The 22,115-nt window shown below is 48.9% G+C and overlaps 2 protein-coding genes across 2 annotated transcripts in view; one reads left to right on the forward strand and one right to left on the reverse strand.

The window, feature by feature from the left end:
* The window catches only part of LOC139758307 (NBAS subunit of NRZ tethering complex-like), a 125,124-nt gene that overhangs the window by 44,888 nt on the left and 58,121 nt on the right, over positions 1–22,115 (reverse strand). The gene's annotated exons all lie outside the window — the stretch shown is intronic.
* Positions 12,388–22,115, forward strand: part of LOC139758308 (uncharacterized) — a 32,340-nt gene continuing 22,612 nt past the window's right edge. Inside the window, exon 1 of the mRNA XM_071679536.1 lies at positions 12,388–12,961. Coding sequence (XP_071535637.1) covers positions 12,942–12,961 — 20 coding nt within the window. The 5' untranslated portion in view covers positions 12,388–12,941. The remainder of the gene's footprint in view (positions 12,962–22,115) is intronic.

Here is a 22,115-nt window from a genome sequence, read left to right on the forward strand (position 1 = left end):
ACTCCTCCGTGAGCTGTGTCTGCTCCTGAAGACTTAGGCAACGCATGGAAAAATGTAATTCACCAGATCCACAAACACTCGCCCGTACCTCACCCTGAATCACGTCGGCTCTAGTTGAAATACGGTGTGAATATTTGGATAAGACATAGATCTATTCTTAAAAAAAAAAAAAAAAGACATTCACCACAACCAAATCTGACCTCTCGTTCATCGGGCGAGGTAGAATAAGCTTGACTAAACCTGGTCTGGTCCTGTAGGCGCAGAAGCTGTCGTGAGGTTGAATGGAAATGTTGGAAGAACTCGCAAAACGCTCTCTACACCTGGCGAAGAAGATCACAGAAAACGGCGCTAAAAGGCAAAAGTTGAAAGTATTCGTGATGACAAGTCCGCGGGCTCTTGAACACTTATTTTCAGCTCCCGAGGACCATTTACCACTCTTGACTCACCAGGGAGAAGAGAGATGTATGTCGTGTGAAACAGGCTGGAGGAGGGCGACAGGCAAAATGTGGAGAGATCGGGGGAAACTATACTCAAGATGCGAGTCACAGACGGAGCAAGAAAAACAGGAAGACACAAACAGGTACATGAAAGAAAACGGATGACTCCAGAGGAGGAGAAGAGAGGGGCGATGAAAACAGAATTACGAATAAAGGGAGAAGAGACGTATTTGGGAATTAGGGATGCCAAGGAGTTGTGAAAGGGAGAGGATGAGAGTGAGTACCTAAGGTCGGGTAGGAACCCCGCAGGGAGACAATAACCCCCTACACACACACACACACACACACACACACACACACACACACGTCACCCCACAACAGCACACATTGAACAGCCACAGGGCCAGGGGGTCGTTGTCACACCGATGCCAAAACAATCGTCACACACGTACCAAACAAGAGGTACTAATGAGGGCTGGTGACGCAACAAGTCGCTCAACGTCCGAGAGAAAGACAGAGAGACAGACAGACAGAGACAGAAACCGAAGGATTTCAATCAAACTCCTACGAGAGAAAGAGACAGGAAAGTTTCTACAGAACTACAGAATGTGTTCTATGTATGGTATTCCAATAACATGAAAAGAGGCTCCTGCTCGACACCTCATCCTCGAGACCATACCCCCATCCCTCGAGGCCACACCTCATCCTCCAGACCCTACCCCCATCCCTCGAGGCCACACCTCATCCTCGAAACCATACCCCACGTCGCCACCGCTGGTGGGACTATGTGGTTACCTCCTCCCCCTTCCCTCTCGTTCTGTGAGGCAAGGTCACAGCCCCCGTCCGAGGCGGAGGTCCACCTGGATATAACAGGAGTCGGGGGATAAGTCAGAACCCCCAAAAGGTCAAAGTTCAAGGCCATCCAAAGGTCCGGCCGTCCAGGTGGGCGGACGTTTCCACGGCGAGTGAAACAAGGCTACAGCGTGGCCGTAGAGTTACGTCCATCATCCATCCCCCAGCTGGGCAGCCAACCCCAGCTTACTGATGATATTTAGGCATCAGTGAATGAGCCTTGTGCGACAACGCCACTAGGACGAATCTTAACTTCCTCTTCAATATACGTTAGCGACGAATGACGCCCTCACTTCCCATCAGCCTTCCTAGTAAAACTTCCACGTCAGTATACCCTTTCTGCGCTTCGTGATGTTCCTCTGTGGGTATTTCCCTTATGGCTGGTGTGCTGAGGGAGTGGTGAGTGGGGTGTGTGTGTGGGGGAAGAGTTTTATTATCTTCTTTCCATCTACACTGGCGGGTAGGAGGGAGCTTTCTACTTTATCGTTCTGTTTCCATCTATAGTGGTGGGTGTGCAGGAGCCATCTGCTTTACTGTCTTGTCCCCATCTATGGTAACGCGTTGGGAGTCGCCTCCGGCTTTACTATTCCCTCTCCATCCCTACACATCAAGAATACAGGATCCCATTACCGCCCACCAGCGTATAGCCTCGCCAAGCCGCCGCCCCCCAGCAGCGCCCCTGTGAGAGTGGACAAGGAACCGATACATCCCTGTGATGAGTGTGGCGATGGTCCTGCACCTATCATTTCCTCCTCCCCTGCCTGCCACAACCCCTGCCAGGCTTTCACTAGCAACGCTTCCACGGTTATCTTGCTGCACCCCACCCCACCCCTGACCTGACCTGCACTCACGACACACACACACACACACACACACACACACACACACACACACACACACACACACATACACTCCCTAGCAACATGGGCAAGATGGGAGAGGAGTGAGGGAGAGGAGGGAGGGAAACAGCTGGAGGAACAGAGAGGGCGAGTAAAGAGACGAACAGAAGCGATGGAAATACACTAAAAAAAATTCATGTATACATTATACTATAATACATGGGTGAACAGATGTATAGTTATATACATTTGAACATATAAACACAGGCGAATTCGTTGAGGATATGTCGGTAATATTAGTATAATCTTGTTATCATCACTGGCATGTCAATTACATCTTGACTCTCACTGCTACATTACATGTAATCACCTATTCAGTATTTACAATTGTAATACGGTGTATATCATCATCATCTGGTGGTAATTCTATCTTGTTATACATTCATACAGAAACCTTTCCTATATTTCTATGAGATATATTTAACACCTTATGACTGCACATACTGTTCCTACCTGCTGCACAATACTCATAGATTACCTTTGTCAGATTACATTCTACAGAGCGGCGAGGAAGTGTGTGTTCATGGACACGACGGTACGACCCAATACATAAGACGATACGACCTTTGAGTACGACGGTGTGACCTTTGAGTACGACGGTACGACCCTTGAGCTAGGCACAACCCACGAGTATGATACAGCCTGGCCTCTGACTTAGCCCTTAAGGGTCAGGCCAAAGACCAGACCACGACAGGCAAGGGTCGTGCCGTCGTGGTGAAGGAGGGACGACTACGACCTTTGCAGTCGTGGTGTTGCAAATGTCGGATACAGAGCAGTGTTGCCAGACCAGTCATCACACAAGGTAACCACGACCAGCTCCACTCCCACGTAAATGGCAACATAAAACCATCTGAACTACCTAACATCTAAGTCACAAGTTAGTCATTAGTGCTAGTTCAGGGTTGATGAAAGGGTTCAAGTACTAGAGAGGTTACACATCTCAGACGGCAATCACAAAGGCTCAACCCAACTCTTAACATTTAATTGTAATAATTCCCTTCCACTTTAACCATCCCCTGTCGCCTGACACCTTACACCCTGCAGGTGTACACACCACACAGTACACTCCCACTCTCTCTCTCCCACCCACCTACCACATCTGAACACTACTTTCAGCTGGGAGGGACGTGTGTGTGTGTGTGTGTGTGTGTGTGTGTGTGTGTGTGTGTAACGTTACGCTACGGAGGGAGACGTTGCCAGCAGAGACGTTTGGGCAGCACAGATCCGGGTGTCGAAGTGGAGACTGCCTGTCTGCCTTCGCCATGACTTAGTTCTCTGTCTTAATATCAACCCGAGCGAGCCAAGGCTCCCACTACACCCTTGAAGTATTCATACATCATCACTATAATCACCATCATCATCACGACAACCACCCTCGTCATCACTACAACCACCATCATCATCGCTACAACCACCATCGTCATCACTACAACCACCATCACCATCGCTACAACCACCACCACAACTAAACCCCACAAGCCATCACCTACAACAGCACCACCGCCACCATCTGCCCTCCTCCGCCACCGTCGACCATACACCCATAATCACTCATGCCAACGCCACTACCCCCACTCACTGCGTGGCCACACCAGCAGCAGCCGTGGGGGGGATGGCCACAGGCTCATGCAGGCCCTACTTCCTCCCTGCGGCTGTAGGGCACCTCTACTCCTCCACTCCCTCCCACACACACACACCTCACAGTCTTCTCCCCCACCCACCATACTGACAGCCTGGAGAGGCTTCCAGTACAACAACGAATAACCTATCTACCCCTCTATACTGCCCCTAACGTTTGCATGTGACAATAAGGTCTTATACATGTATCGGGGTTAAGGGAATGAAAATAACAAGTTGACAACCCTTTGTTTATGCACGGCCTTAAATCAACCCCTACAGCACGACGGTACGATCCCTGAGCACGACGTTACGGGCCTTGGGTACGACGGTGCGGTCCTTGGGTACGACGATACGGTCCTTGGGCACGACGGTACGGCCCTTGGGTACGACGGTACGGTCCTTGGGCACGACGGTACGGCCCTTGGGTACCACGGTACGATCCTCTGCTACATGGGTGCGAGCTATGAATATGATGGCATGGCATTTGACGTGACTCTCAAGGCTCACGATCAAAGGCCAGAACTTTATACATACCCAAAGGCCATGTCGGTCGTGCTCAAGGGTAGTACCGTGTTTCCCAGCAGTCGCACCGTCGTGCTCACGTGTTTATGCCGTGCTCAAGGGCCGTACCGTCTTACCCAGCGATCGTACCGTCGCACTCACGTGGTCAAGTCGTGCTCAAGGGCCGTACCTACCGTCTTGCCCAGCGGTCGCACCGCCGCGCTTCGGTCAGTGTTCACACACCCCCGCCTGTAAACCCCGAGTCCAACGTAACTGTACCCACAGGCACCACTGGCGTGGTGGTCTAAGGCCACATTGGTGCGCTCTGGCCAGGGGCGGTCGAGGCATCCACCCCTCATGACCCGACCATCAAACAGTCCTCATGGTCGATTCAGCTTCGCCAATCACGTTCCCTCAGATTCAACTTGCCCTCAAATTTCACAGTCTATGTTCAAAGAAAGTCTTTGGCCTGGATTATATCTCTCTAAGGGTTACATTAAAATGATTTTTATTCGCGACTCGATGATGATAAAAATGACGTAAATACATAATTTCATTCATTCGGTCCAATTTGTAGTTAAACACACGATCACTGTATTTAGGTATCAGCAATACGTGCACTCACTGTAAGACGTGATTACCGAAATTACACTGGCTTGAGAAAAATGTCAACTTGCAGCAGCCAACAGAAAATCGTGTGTGTTTGTGGAAGGCAGCGGTAGCGAACACTCCATCCACACGCTGGTGAAACACTATAAGAACTTACTGTCTACCTATAGCACTATATGATATAACAGAAACACTATAAGGACTTACTGCCTACCTGTAGCATTGTATGATATACCAGACACTCATGTGGATCGCTGTAATCTTGAACACAGCGGGCTGGAATCCTACCAAATTATATAAAATGCAAAGGAGGTTTGGTCAACGAAGCTGCGCTAACCTTAGCAAAGGAGTTACCGAGATCTGTGTGACGGGAGGTAGCTTTCTGCCCCCACAAGGACAGTAACGATAAAACAGTGGAAAAAGGGATGGATGTGGCCAGATATGTCGAGCGCGGCCGCAAAAACTTGAAACAATCAGCTTAACCCGTTAGGCGGAAACAAAGGAGACGCGCTCCATATGGCTGACACGGACGGGTGGACGGACAGACGAACGGACAGGGAGCGTTCTCGCGACAGAAGACAGTTTTATGGAAAGCACGACGGTACGATCCTTGAGCACGACGGTACGATCCTTGAGCACGACGGTACGACCCTTGAGCACGACGGCACGATCCTTGAACACGACGGTGCGACCCTCGAGCACGACGGTACGATCCTTGAACACGACGGTACTTTACCCCCATCTTCAGGCGAAGAGACGTCAACTTCTGTTCCTGTCCTAGGATGGGAGCTGCTGTGCGGCAGTTGAGGCCAAGAGCTATGCAATCTGCGCACGATAAAATAATCTTATGAGCGGACCCTCAACGAACATTTTCGTGCTTGTCGTGACTCGATTTTACGAATTCCGTGTTGGACGACAGGTTACCCCTGGTGCGAATGTCTTGGCCGAAGCTCGGGTATTATCTGCGGCTCAAGGGGCTCGGTTTAAGTCTCCCGGACTGTGAAGCTGGTGGTGACGTCAGCCACTGTTAATCCAGGCGGTGATGCCTGCCATCAAGAAGCTCTATCCAAACCACACTGTTGACCCGTAATGTTTTGATCGTGGCCTCTGTTGGGACTACCGAGGCAGAGGCTCATCTACATCTTCGCGCATCATCATCAACATTATCATCATACCGGCAGCTGATTATGGATGTAAAAGGAAATCCTTTACACTTTCTTCTCTTGTGATGCCTGCCGTGTGTTTACAATTTAGCAACACCTGCCTGGGAAAGGTTGTACCTGCCGAGCAACACCTACCACCACGGGTGTGCTGCCCCCACGCACAACACCTGCCTGGGAGAGGTTGTACCTGCCGACCTCGCACGGTTACCGGCGTGTCAAGCCAGTGTTACCACCTCTACTACAACACCTGCCTTCCATGCAACACCTGTCATACCGCAAGATATCACCCGATGAATTCACATGATTCCTCCACATGTACCTTAACATCCCCGACACATGTACCTCATGGTGAAACATCCAATGCTCATGTTCCGCTAACGTTCTCACGTAGGCAGCCGCTCCTACATTACATCCTTTACGCAGACTTATCATTTCTATGACTACAATAGGTCCACTTCTTCCTGTAACAGAGGAATATGCATACATAAACCCAAGGGTCACAGACGCATACGATCTGACGTGCAGCACCAACATCATGACATCCCGGGCGCACGTACCCCTCACAAAGGACGAACCCGAGAACGGCGAGTGAAACAGTCAAGACAACAGCCTGGAGGTCGGCAGGAGGAGGAGGAGGAGGAGGAGTCAGTGAGGCATGAGGCTCGCCGTGACCCATCCTGACACGCAGGAGGAGAGACCCACCTCTCCACCTCGTGACCACCTTGACCCATCATGACCCCCTGCCAGTCCTCTCCTCCTGACCCAACAGTACAGCACCTCCTTGTATTCACACTGCCCACCCCTCCCTCACGCCTGTCTCTTCCCTTCTCCACATGCAACCACACATCATGTGGATCATCACACACACACACACACACACACACACACACACACACACACACACACACACACATATGGCGCACCAAGTGGCAATATCAACGCCAGGAGAGGTCAGCAACGACAAGAAAGGTCAGCCACACCCACTCACGAGAGAGGGGTGGCAGTTCAGGTCAAGAAGGAGGGGTGGGGGCAGCTATTCCATGAGTCAGGGAGGGGTTGGAGGGGAAAGTGGAGGAACAGGATAATTGGAAGTGGAACAAGGAGCCTCCCACACCGTCCAGGGTCCCGGCCATCAGGAACGGTGAACACACAAACCCCAATAAGTAAATATTACCTGGAAATAAAGACGTCAAAAAAAAAAAAAATCCAGAGAGCAAAATGATGTAAGACTGGACATTAATCTAATCATGTAATCTGACTCACGTAGTTGAACAATGAAAACTATCAAATACTGATAACAATGAAGGTCATCACGAAGCCGCAGTCACGCTGGGACTAACATGGGAAATATTAAGGAGCGAGAAATGACTGGACACCTTTGTGTCTGGACGTTCACACGACCAGCGAGGACCTCTACAATACCAGGGATAAACGACTGGACGATCAGTGTCTGTGTTAACACCAATGTGTCTGCGAACATTCAACTCAGTCTTCATACACCATACAAGACAACATTACGAATGAGGTATAATTTCTGTCTGGGAACATACAAGGGCCATAACATTATCAACATTATCATTATGATATATATATATATATATATATATATATATATATATATATATATATATATATATATATATATATATATATATGTCACTAGCTCTGAGGATATGTTGAGAAGACAACAGCCAAAAAGCCATATGGAAGTATAATCAGACCCGAGTCACAGATACACAACATCCATGTTACGTCTCTACCTTACATGGTACGACAGGTGTACCGGACGTGTACCACGATAGGTACAGGTGGACCATACGTATGGTACGACCATCCAGCTCGACAGCACGTATGTAGACCTTTCTCCCATACAGGAGCTTGCACGTGTGTATATGTATGTGTCTATGTATGTAAATATGTATGTATGAATGTATGCGAGAGTACAGTTAAACCCGAGGGTAATACAGAAATACTTCTAAGTCACTCCATTGAGCAATCCAAGTCAACAACACATATACTGCCCCCAGTCAGGTATATATATACAGGAAAAGGAAGATTATCGCATCATTCTGAAGATCCTTTTACTTACTGAATCACTTGGCAAGACTTACCTCCAAGAGAGAGTGGTGCTGGCACACAGCTGAGGGTGCTACCCTCTCTAATCACCCTGACAGTAAGTAGTCAATTGATATATCATATGCCCACCTCCTGGGGTGGGCCATACACTAGGTTATATATGACTTTATATATATGCTACTACCTCCTGGAAGCTATAAACCTGTCTATATACTACTATTTATCTGCTACTATAGGTATAGGGTTGTGGTAAGAAGTGTGGCGCTACAGAATCAACTACAAGTACGAGGCTATATGATGAAAATAGGAATAAAATGACGTATGTACACTTACGTGACGTACTCACACCAGGTACACACTCGCAAAAGATGTAATCACACCAGTCACACGCACACACTCACAAGACGTACTCACACCAGGAACACGCACACACTCACAAGACGTACGAAGTGTATATACCCACACGTTGTACACAGATCCACATCATGTACAACTACCAGGCAGGTAATGCCGCTGTTGGCACGCAGCTCCAGCTGCACGATGCAGGACCAGCCCAACAATGCAGCTGCACCACCACGCGATACAGCTGAAGCCAAATACAACATGCACAACCACACGTACTTCGGCTGTAACCACACAACTCAGCTGCTGCACCGTGGCTTACAACAACAACAACAACATCACCACCACACACCAGGGTTGCTACCACAAACACTGCAGCTCTGATCACACACACAAGCCTCACCACTAACGGCACGGCAACCACCACAAACAACGCATCCTCAACCACACGCAACAACGCTGCCGCCACAACAATGCAAGATGCATCATGACAGTACCCCACACAGTAGGTGGTGCCAACCCTACCAGCAGTTGCGGAAGCGCCTGGCACAACCTCCCAACCCCCGCCCCCTATGCCCCTCATGAAGCACTCACAGCAGGAGGTCCGTGAGTGCATGGGACGCGCCGTGCGGCAGAAGGAATGGTCGACACATCCAGCAAGCTGATGGGAGAGAAAGTCATGTCGAAGTGGCTGGTTGATGGAGAGGCAGCTCTGGCGATGGGGGTATAGACAGGTCAACTTCCCACCTCCCTACCCTCTCCCTTAATCTATCTTCACGAAGAATTCTCCCAATCAACCTCTATCCACTCCTTATCCTTCTCTCTCTACCCACTACCCAGGTCTTCCCTCCAACACTCGCACTCTTAAAGACTTCCCTGAGATTCACCTTTCAGAACAATGAGTGTTTCAAATATGTCGCATCTACAGTTCCCGGGGAATTACTATCCCTCCACCTTATGTAATCTATAATACATACAGTGGTAATCATATGTAAGCAGAGGTTACAGTCAGCCTGTATTGCCTGAGGCTACAGTCAGCCTGTATCGCTCACCTGGCTATAAGTGGCTCATTCAAGGAGGTCAAACAAGTTTGATATTCCTTTTAAGTTCAGAGAACTTGAACCTGCCCGTCTTTTTTCAACACTTCGCCTTGACAGAATGATCTCTTGAAAGTTCAATCAATACCAGTGATGGTGTGTGACGGCTGTATGTGATATGCTCCCGACAAGAACAACACGAAGATAATGAAAGGACCAGAATCTCTTGATGATTCCTATTCATTTTGAACAGCAATGGGCCAACCCCTTACGGCGGATGAACAGCTAGGTTGACCACGGACCAGAAACCGAGGCCAGGATTCGAACCTGTGCAGGCTCGACCTCGGGCGGCCCGTGAATGCGCCACGGCCAGGAAGGCAGCACTTCCCACCTATATCCTCTTGTGGTTGTGGTCCAGCTGGTGCCAGGCGGTGCCGAAACCCCTAAAGTGAGAACCCTGGTCCAGTGACACAGTAACGACGTAAATGAGATGCGTTACGACCAGGCGTAACCATCTCCTCGACCCCTCCACCTCTCACCAACACGCACGGCGTAAGTCCCCTGTTACCGAACGCAACCTCAATGGGGCCTTTGGTAATGGTGAGGTACCGGGCGACCACGAGCACCAACCAGGACTAGGGAACTAAAGGAAGTAATTGGGGGTAATGTCCGATCACCACACACACACCACATAATGGTTCCCTCCACCTCCCGCCCTAAGAGTATGTCTCCCTTCAATAGGAAGGTTTTTCTTCCTCTCACCTTACGTCTCCGACTCTCTCCAAATGTCCCATTACGGCCTGGCCTCGATGAGGCACTTCGTCCAAGTCTCCACACCTCGACATGGAACGCGAGAGCCTCAGTTGAGTTTGTATCACTCATCCATGGTCCAGTATGGATCTGTCAGCCACACTGGATGGCACATGAGGACAACAGCAAAGCAGTGGGGCAAGACAAGCAACTGTTGGATGATCATTGCTGCACAGTCTGGCTATACCTCAGGTGGGTGACCCAGCCGTTCCTGGGGAGGACAGTATGTGAAAAGTTTTACAAGAAGAACACGACGCCGATGGAGGCAAAGGGATGTTAGTAGTTCCCCCAACGGGCACAGAAAAAAAGTTAGTTATATACCTCTCTCTCTCTCTCTCTCTCTCTCTCTCTCTCTCTCTCTCTCTCTCTCTCTCTCTCTCTCTCTCTCTCTCTCTCTCTCTAAGCCAGACTTCAGCATAACAATACAGAAGACCAGACACCAGGAATACAAGTGCCCTCTGGTTCTGCCTGGTCAGCCTGAACCCTGAGCCAGGACACATGAACCATGCAGGCTTCGCTCTCGACTCGCCGCGTTAATAACATCACCCCCCCCCCCCCCTTACTACCTTATCCTGACCTCTGTAACCTCTGACCTCTGTCGACCCTTCAGAAGCCCGTCAAGGTCGACCAACAGTGAAGGCCGGGCCGGAGCTCGCAACGCGACGCACCTCCATCGTCAGCCCAACCGCACGATCTCAGACCCGCCTCCTGAACACGGGTCGGCCGCGAGCGAGCGTGTCTTATCAACACAACGGAGGTGAAGGTCATGAGATTATCAGCGTCCTGAACCTCTTCCAGGGACGAGGGGCGGCGTCGGTCAACCAAAGGTGACTCTCCTTCCAGGTAAATACCTCACACCCCCCGTTCCCCCCCACACCCTTGGCGGTGGCTCGCATGCAAGCACGTCGTACGTGTATGCATGCAAGCACCTGTGTGTTGGCGCCGCCGCCGCCGCCGCCACACATGCAAGCATGACAGGTTCTTGTCTGTATCCCCGCCTCCTCCTCCTCCTCCTCCCTTTGCCAGTGGCGCCGCCGAGGGAGACGGTCAGGAGTTGAAAAAAAAAGGAAATAAATTAGATTAAACTGGTCGAGCCGGAGGGGCTCTCGACGCGGCCAGGCAGGAGAGGGGACGGACAGAGGGACAGCAGTTCAAAGGCTCGTGCGAATGATGCGGCCCAAAAAAAAGCCTTTTCTTTATGGTACAACTGGACATTTCTCTCTGCAGCCTGGAACACTACGGACTATAAGTGTATGTAACACATGACACCGTCGTGCCAAAGCGTTAAGTTGCTCCCCACTTAAATAAAAGTACAATACTAAACCATACAAACCTTCTGTACCTACACCCGCCACTGTGGAAGTGGCCGATGAATACCTTACTAATATTCCTACCAGCCGACGCGTACATCATCACTGATCACCAGGGTAAACACAATACCACAGAGCCTCATGTATGTAACAAGATTGACTGACTGTGTTATACCCTCAACCCTTCCACAGCCACAGCGCTCATGATGTAAGTCTTCTAATCTTATAATAATTCTTCAGTAAACCTCTAATTATTGTTATGATTGTTATCATCATCATCATCATCACTATCATAATGATCATTATCATCAATATCATTAATTCAGACGTGAGGACAAGTGCACACGTCGCCGGCCAGCAGAAGGTGACGTGCATGAGCAGGAGACGACAAACAGACGGGTGAGACAGGCAGGGACGGAAAGCACAAGACAGACGGATGAGAGGGGAGGTGGGCAAGAGCAGACAGGACAGGATGGTGGCCGAGGAGCTAAACGGATAGGGTGACAGACTGGAGGACAGAAAGGCAAGCAGGCAGTGAGTGAGTGAGTGAGTGAGTGAGTGAGTGAGTGAGTGAGAGAGTGAGTGAGTGAGGGGTGGTAGTGGTGGTGGAGGAAGAGCAAGAGAGAGAGAGAGAGAGAGAGAGAGAGAGAGAGAGAGAGAGAGAGAGAGAGAGAGAGAGAGAGAGAGAGAGAGAGCTGCGGTAGACCGGGTGTGGACCCCAGAGCCAAGCGGGCCACAGACTCAGTCAGAGAGACAGTCGGTGTTCTACAACCCAGGTCGCCACACGCGCCTACACCCGCTGCCTCCCCGGCCACCAGTACAACCCACCACCACAACTATAACCAATCTCCCCACAACCTCTACCACCACCACATCGGAGGGAGACATAGATTCGTCCAAGCGTCCGGGAACGGTCTTTAAGAACCACACACATCCAAACGCACACACTCACACACACTCTCTCTCCTCGACGACACGCTGGTATCAACAAGTGATCAACGGAACTGTTGCCGCGCGCCGCGCTGAGGGACACCCCCTGATTAAAATGATAACGGACTTGATGAGCGCCCTCGAGACCCCGTCCGACTAAACAGTTTTAAAAATGTGAGCGAGGAAGAACATTAAAGGCCTTGGAAAGAGACTTACAGAACAGAGAACCGGGCCAACAACACACGAAGAAGAAGAAGAAAAGGAGGTGCGCGCGCGCGTGTGTGTGTGTACGAGTGTGTTTGTTTCAGTGTGTTAGCGTGCGTCAAGTGCGTGCGTGCGCTCGTGTACGACCATCATGAAGCCGGGCCTGTACGGGTAAGTCATTCACATGATGTTAGTATTCATGTCTGGTCTACAGGCCGGATGGCCCGCCTTGCTTTACACCCTCAGGTGTGTCTCTTTTTATCCACGATCTTCATTTACCTTTTTTCTAACTCCATGACTCCTTGATCACGGCCTCAGCCAGGCCAGAGGCCTTAAACGAAGCATGAAACTGACTGTGAGCTGAGATAATTATAGAGAGAACAGGTTCAAAAATAATTTTTACAAGCTTCTGACGAAGGAGGGCAACGAGGCTTTTATGTAATGGTTGGGTTGTCAGTGGGTAGGGCATGGGAAGGTGGAGGAGCTGTGGCCACACTGGTCCTGGAGGGCACTTCATGAACATCCTGTTCTGTTCATTATGAACATCCTGTTCATCATGAGCATCCAGATATGTGACCGCTGTGTCCACTGCAATAATGTTGATATGTGAGATTCGTGTATACACTGTAATATTATGTACTAAACACATATGTGCACTTTACGATACCCGCGGCAAGCACACACAGACACACACGCACACGTAAGCGTATACCGTGTGTTCAAATTCTAACACATACAACACCCGCCCATAGCTACGCGAGGAGGAATTACTCACAGGATAATTACGGAGTCAAAGCGAATCCCCAGGAAAGTATTACACTCCCGTTCTTCTCTCCTGGAATGTCAACCTTAGTGTCTTCCTCATTATACGCCCATTATCAATGGTAATGTGCAGGACGTATATGGTAGGATGGGTTGACCCCCACGTGACCCCACGGACGGTGGCCGATCCTCACCCACGACCCTGCGTAAGGTCACGGGAGGGGCACTCAGCTTGCGATGACCTCAACGCTGTACCTGTACCAGGTCTGTTTACCCCAGTTGAAACGTATGGGGAAAACAAACCCCTCAGCACTATGGCTTCCTCCTTCCTCTGATAAAACATGTCGTCAATAGGACGATACCTAACTTCTTATTAACTACACACGTAGTTGTATACGCCAGTAGCACCTGGACAACGACCTCTGATATTACAACCTGAACTCTGCAGGTACACACACACACACACACACACACACACACACACACACACACCTACTCCCGAGTCCTGACCATGTTCAGCCCCTCCTGACGACAACACTCTCAGGTCAATGTCTGCACAACGAACGCCTCTTCCAACCACACACACACACACACACACACACACACACAAAAAAAAAAAAAAAAAAAAAAAAAAAACAGCCGTGAAAAATAAGTGTTCACGTCACTTGTTAAGTGCCGGAAGGAAACGTTTACTACATGTAAGTGGAGGCATTTGCTTCAGCATCCTCCTACGGGTTAACTTAAGGAGCGCGGAGGGAAAAGTTAGCGATGGGCTGCACGCGTCCCCATCCACACCGGAGGAACTGGAAATAATAATGGCATTAGAAACTCTGACCTCACCAATCACGCCAACATAATATTGACAAACATAATATTACCTGCACAACGACTTTCCCCCCAACAATTCCCCTTCACCATTATCATAGTCAGCGCATCTCACGTCCACATTATAAACTCATATCTTCTCAAGTTTGCCTGGTTTTACGAGAGACATCCCCATCATGGGAAAAGGAAAAGCCTGGGAATATGTTCTCTCGCGTTCCCTACTGAGTTACTGAAGACCTTCGTCAGCGGCACACCGTCGTGCCCCTGCAGACACACAACACACACACAGAGTCACCGTCCTCGAAGGCGTCACCTACGCCGACTAAAACGGAAACACTGGGGGTGACCTGGGCCACTCACGGGATGTCCCGGGAAACTGTATGACCCCGTGGTGCATCTCCTGCGCCCCTCCTTCATGGACCTAGGAGACCTGGAAGAACCATCCTCGAGGGAGTACAGAAACCAAACAGATCGCAGTCATGTATGATCAACACAGGGTGTGTGTGTGTGTGTGTGTGTGTGTGTGTGTGTGTGTGTGTGTGTGTGTGTGTGTGTGTGTGTGTGTGTGTTCTCCGACGAAAGTCAGAGATGGGGAAATTATGAGGCTTAGAAGTTGACGTACTCCAGAGTCTGGTTTTAAACTACCGCCAGAGCTGACCTTCGATCGCCGGCTCCATAAGTGTGGATGACCTTTTCATGACGTCAGGATTCTACGTGTCCAGTCGTACCCCAAGAATGACCCCGGTAAACGCATAAGTCGTAGCTGTGCGTCACCTTCATAGCTCGTCTGAACGTGTGTGTCATCTTCATGCGTTCACCATGCCTGACATCCTTGAAATTCTTCGCAGAGAAACCTGCTGAGGACCTCTGACCACGACGGTACGACACTTGACCACGACGGTGTGTCCCTTGACTACGACGGTACGACCCTTGATTACGAAGATACGATGCTTGACCACGACGGTGCGACCCTTGACCACAACGATATACGACTCTTGGGCACGACAGCCTATGAACCTAAGGCCAGCACATTGTACCCAAGGGTCGTATCGTCGTGCTGAAGGGTCGTACCGTCGTACTCATGGGATAAAACTCAACGACGCCAACGTGCGAATCTAATAATCTGCGTCGGCTTCATGCACGTCCTTCATCCTGACGATGACAGAGAGATGCAGCGGTCACCTCAGTGACCCGGGAAGTTTATGTCTCCGATCTTAACTTGGCGGAGAATGCATTCTACCTCCACCTCCTCCCTCTCCTACAGGAGAGAAGGATGAGACATGCTAGCGTCAACTCCCTCCCTCCCTCCCCCCAACCTTCTCATATTCGCCCCACTTACTGGGGTGAAGCGGAGGCTACGTGTTAGGTCGCTGCTCCAAATGTCTGTGAGGCTCAGACATGAGTGCCACACTTCCTTTTTTTTCAGACCAGTGGTGCATTTGTCGGTAACACTGGAGAAAATGAGTGTCGGAGAATATGGGGTGTGGAAGGAAATGATGTGTGTGTGTGTGTGTGTGTGTGTGTGTGTGTGTGTGTGTGTGTGTGTGTGTATTACTATGTGTATTGTACGGGGAGGGTTTCTCTCACTCTCCTGGCGCCCGCAGCTCCTGAACTTTCCCCACTGTCATACAACTTTTTATCAAACTTGTGTACGCTGTCCACACTCTCAGAATTTCATCACTCAGTAATGTACTGCGTTGATCCACTATCCTCATACTGTGTGGCGGGAGGATGGCCTGGTGGATTGTGTGGGATAGTGGGAGGGATATCCTATTGGATGGTGTGAGGGACCCTAGTGTGACACTGGGTCCACTGGGATTATGGGAAGGTCCCAACGCGATAGTGGGAAGGGGTCTAAATGAGATGGTGGCAGGAACCCAGTGGGATAATGAATGCTAGGGGCTCCGGGACACTATCAAGATCCCAGCGACAGCACACATGGCATACAGTATCTTCCCCACGCACATCATCACCATCTCCCAGACCTACGTAGCCAAATGCTTAGCCCAAATGCCACCTGACTTCATCCACCGAACACCACTTCTGATGGAGACTTCAACGCCCCGCAGATAGTGGTCTCCCACACGTAAGCTGATCCCCGTCGCTAATATATAATAAGCCCGCTTATCTTAGCGTTCATCTAGCGCACCCCTAGTGGGTCCACCTACTGGGCCATGGGAGTGTTAAACACCACCTCCCACTGGAGCGATCGCCTGATCGCACACCATTGTTGCATCAATCATCTCAGAGAGCTCCACCTCCACAAACAGCCCAGTCACAGCCCGCTGCTTTATCATGAATCACAATGCGTAAAACACACACACACATACACACACACACACACACACACACACACACACACACATAACAGACATTATAACATGACCATCCCGTCACACCTGCAGCGGCATCTTAATCGATACGCGGTAACAGCTCTCGTTCGTCCATCCGTCATATCACATTTCCCCGTTACTCCCGCAACATGGTACTCGTCGGTACCGGCCCGGCAACATCACGGCAACAAACACGACCACAACGCGTCGTACCCCACCAGGAACACACCACACACGATACAACTGACCCCACCACCCCTCCTCCTCCACCCACCGCGCATCCACCGTTGTAAACAAACACCTCCCGCCACTTCCGCGGCTGCTGACAAACAATTACACAGGTGACTGGCCACGTCTTGTTTACACCATCCTGGACAAGGCGTCACGGCGGCACCCAGTGCACCTCTTCCTTAAAGCACGACACCCAACATCACCAGCAACACAGGCATCCCACGTCTCTTGGCCGTCTTGTACGGGTGTGTCTACCTCCCGTGTCCTCCAGGGAAACCTGGTCGAAAACGTTACCTAGAATTCCATTCTCTGTAACCTTCGCTTCCTCGTTCCCGCACACGCATACTGCCTCCACCTCCTCACTATAAGGGCAAACACATGCGTAAATGCATAGATTCATTTCCATTGGTAATTACGTCCTGTTTCCCGTCCTAGATTCCTTCGGCAAAGTTTGAAAAACCTTCGTGGTTCCAGTAATGTTTCCGTCATCCGCCTACAGCAATGATCCCTAGCCTCAGCCTCTCCCAACACTCTACACTCCCACACCAACACATTCCTTCCCCACCGCCATCACACATACACATACACCAACGCCCACTAGCCTCAGCCTCTCCAACGGTCTACTGCACTCCTACACTTCACTGACGAGTGTAAAACTCTATGGCCCTAGCAACACACCCTTCACTCCCTCTTAACCACCACCAACTTCCTAAATCATTTACCAAATGCTTGACTTCTGACCTTCTGACCTGACGAACAGTAAGAAGGTCACAGCGCGTCACACGCCGACTTCCTGCACCAATTCTGAACCTGCAACATCATCCGGAACATCGTGTACTCCATGTGAGACAAGACAGATACAACGTGACTCTGCGAAGGATACTTCTACGTGACGTTGCCACAGACACTTCCACGTGACGTTGCCACAGACACTTCTACGTGACGTTGCCACAGACACTTCTACGTGACTTTGTAACAGAAGAGAAACGATCTTAATAAGTTTCTTCTTCCATCATTTCTGTTACAAAAACACAAAAAAAAGGCATAAAGCCATCTTCCTTTCCACCAACGGTGATCCATATATGTGTGACTGGACGACTGTTACCTTCATCCAACAAGCTTAAAATATTTCATCCCTTTTCCAATTAAGTCCTCAATTTCAAGAATGGAATTTTACCACGTTATGAATACATTTTGAGGCGCTATTTTCTTGTATTTACAAAAAAAAAATGCTCAGTCACCTAGTAAAACATATGTGTCAGAAGTGGAGGGAACAAGAGGGGGGGAGACCAAACTGAAGATGAAGGGACAGAGTGAAAAAGATTTTGAGTAATCCGGGTCTAAATATGCAGGAGGGTGAAAGGTGTGCATGGGATAGAGTGAATTGGAACGATGTGGTATACGATTTGATATGCTGTCAATGGATTGAACCATGGCATGTGAAGCGAACGGGGTAAACCACAGAAAGGTCTGTGGTTGTGGATAAGGAAGTGTGGTTTCGGCAAATTACACATGACAGCTAGAGAATGGATGTGAGCGAATATGGCTTTTCTTCGTCTGTACTTAGCGCTTCCTCGCTAACATGCGAAATGGCGATCAAGTATGAAATACATTATATACATATATATATATATATATATATATATATATATATATATATATATATATATATATATATATATATATATATGTCCCTGGGGATATGGGAGAAAGAATACTTCCCACGTATTCCCTACGTCTCGAAGAAGGCGACAAAAAGGGGTGTGGTCCTGCTGGAAATCTCCCCTTCTATTCTACTTTTCCAAAAGAAGGAACAGAGACGTGGGCCAAGTGAGGATCTTTCCCTCTGAAGCTCAATCATATATATATATATATATATATATATATATATATATATATATATATATATATATATATATATCGATTTTGAGATTTTGAGGGGGAAACAAGACTAAAGTGAAAATTTAACTTTCTAACCATGACCAATTTTGTACAGACAGTCTACAATATAGTTTTGACTTCACGATGAATCATGTAATTCAAATCGAAATATCTACACGAATCCAAATATGAATTTGCGCAGACACGCCTGTTGTGTCTGCGCAGATATGAAGAATGAGACAGACGTATAAGGTTGATCGAAAATGTCGGTATTTCTCGCTTCACACAATGAAGAAATGACTCAAGCAAGCAAGCCCGGTGCGCCAGACCACTTCTCGTGCGCATCATACGGCAACAAGAGACTAAAAGCACGTCATTACCGAGGGCAATTATCCTCATTTAATAAGCCTTCACAATTACCCCCCACCCCAACCAACCCACCAACCCCTGCAAAAACAACTAAGTGGTTCTCGCGATTAATTCTCCCCTGCTCCTCCTCCCTGCTCCTCCTGTGCGTCCTACGGTCCCGTACCTCAATCATGGGAAGAAACGGAGCCTCGCGTTATGGCAACAGGAGCAGTACGCCGCGCGACGAACTCTCACGCTTGCCCAGCCAAACTTTCCCCATAAGAATGTCGCCTCGCCAGTGGTGTTAGCAGCTAGCTGCTGCTGCCGCCGCTAGCTCCCGGCACTTTTTAAAAACTGGGTCCAATCGTTTCTCTCACACGCACAGTGAGACACACACACACACACACACACACACACACACACACACACACACACACACACACACAGACACTCAAAAAGCGACTCTCTATGTTAAGGAAAAATCACCACCTGGGTCTAATTGTTTCTCTCACACGCACAGTGAGTGAGAGAGATACACACACACACACACTCAAAAAGCGACTCTATATTAAATCACCACATCTTCCCACGTCTAAATACGTTAATGTTAGTGAACTGACCAAAAGAATTTGAAATCTCAGAGAAAATCCTTAAAAATAATACTCTGTAATTACCTAATACAACCGTAGCATTATATATATATTATATATTATATATATATATATATATATATATATATATATATATATATATATATATATATATATATATATGTATATCGCATTCTTTGGGACTCTTGACTATAGTGAAAATTAAACTTTCTAAATAAGCGCCACTTTTGAATGTCAACGTACCTTAGAGAGAAAGAATATACCTTTCTCTTTCTCATGGACGAGTTTTTGCATTTCAATACGCCATCTCTATACGTCAAATATATTACCACACAACAGAACTAGTTTGCGATTACCCCCCACCCCCCCACCATGTGTACTGGCCACAGCGGACTGCAACCCTTGTATCTACACCACATGACAAGATATAATCACATAAGTGTGTGTGTGTGTGTGTGTGTGTGTGTGTCAGTAGCCACATGCAACACAAAGAATTTCAAGCATCAACCTCGTGTGTCCACTAACCATCACTAACAACTTAACTACCCCTTGAAGACCAGTGTGACAGAACCACCCACAACACCACCACAGCAACAGCCTCCGCAACAACAGCAAGAACAAGAGACGCTACAACATCACGGTATCAGTAGTAGCAGCAAATACAGCAACAGCTGTATGAGCATAGCTACAGTGGAAACAACAACAGGAGCAGCGATGTCCCTCAAGGGCGCAAGTCACGGACAAAAGACCGTATAAAGGTCACAACTTGCACGGGGGAATGATGAATGAATGAAAGACACGGGGAAAAGGAAAGCGTAGGTGACATATATATATATATATATATATATATATATATATATATATATATATATATATATATATATATATATATGGGGAGGGGTGTTGACCTCCTTAGATACAGCTAAAAATGGTAAAATCGTAAATTCCATCTACGCACGTTAAGACGCACGTAAAAAAAAAAAAAAAAAATGAGCAAATTTCACGGACAATGGGTGACATATGACAGTGGAATAACTATCCACAAAAAAACTACTTTCACGTGAACTCTGAACCCTAAACAAGAGCAAAAAAAATAGCCCAAATCACAAATTCATCTCAGGCATGGCTTGCGGATCCTGGAAAAGGTGTTCGAGTGTACTATCTCCTCTTGACTGAGAGAGAGAGAGAGAGAGAGAGAGAGAGAGAGAGAGAGAGAGAGAGAGAGAGAGAGAGAGAGAGAGAGAGAGAGAGAGACGAACACTAGTACGAAAAATACACGGTTTTAGATGGTGGTGAGGGAGGGGGTTGTTTGACCTCCGACCCTAAGGGAACCTTTGAAAAGACCTAGATAAGGGGGATAAAATGGGGTATTGAGCCAAGTTGCAAGCCTACCAAGGGGTCAAGGCATCTGGACCCAAAATGAGAGAAAGGTGCAAAACCTTGTTTGTTGGGAGGAAGAACACAAAAGAAGAAGAAGAAGAAGAAGAAGAAGAAGAAGAAGAAGAAGAAGAAGAAGAAGAAGAAGAGGGGAGGAGGAGGAGGAGGAATAAGATTTACAAAAACAACAACTCTTCCGCTGGGAGAAACACAAAAAAATGAGAAAACTGAAGTGCTGGGACCAGAATAATGTGGAGGTGAGGCGGAGAGAGCAAGGCAGGAAAGATCAGGTCGACCGATGGCTCGGTCGGCCAAAAGCCGACAACCGCCGCATTCCTTACTTTCTACTTCCTCACCCCACCAACCACCCCACCCCCAACAACCTACCCCAGACCCCACCAACACTGAGCCTAAGCCCCAAGCGCTAACCCACCTCTGACCTCCGCAAAGGCCAGCGTCAGACAAGACGAGTCACCACCGCCTGACTGGCTGGGGTCGTGGCGTGTACAAGTCGAATAGGATCCCCTAGACTGCCTCGCATCTCCTACACAACAGCATACAAAGCTGTTCCCCTTCCCTCCCCTCCACAGACACCTGAGGACCACTGACTGAAACATGGGCAGTCTCGCACCACCGCCGTCATCCCCCCCCCCCCCCCCAAACAAACTCAAGTCATTCCGCCCCACAAAGGGAAAGGTAAACAGGAGAATATGAAAAGGGAGAGATAGTGGGGGGGGGGGGAAAAAAGAAGCACCAGCCTTGCCTTGCCCCTGGGAGAGGCCAAGACAGGTCAAGCAGCAAGCCTGAGACAATGCAGGAAGCTTGGAGGGCAAGACACGCACTCAGGCTGCATGCATGCATGCAGCAAGCATTCACAAGATACAGTTAAGAGAGAACCACTGATAAACTGCATGACGCGACCAGGCAAGCAGTCAGAGAGGAGGGGAGGGTGTCATT

The sequence above is a fragment of the Panulirus ornatus genome, chromosome 30, assembly GCF_036320965.1.
Source record: "Panulirus ornatus isolate Po-2019 chromosome 30, ASM3632096v1, whole genome shotgun sequence".
Classification (NCBI taxonomy): Eukaryota; Metazoa; Arthropoda; class Malacostraca; order Decapoda; family Palinuridae; genus Panulirus; species Panulirus ornatus.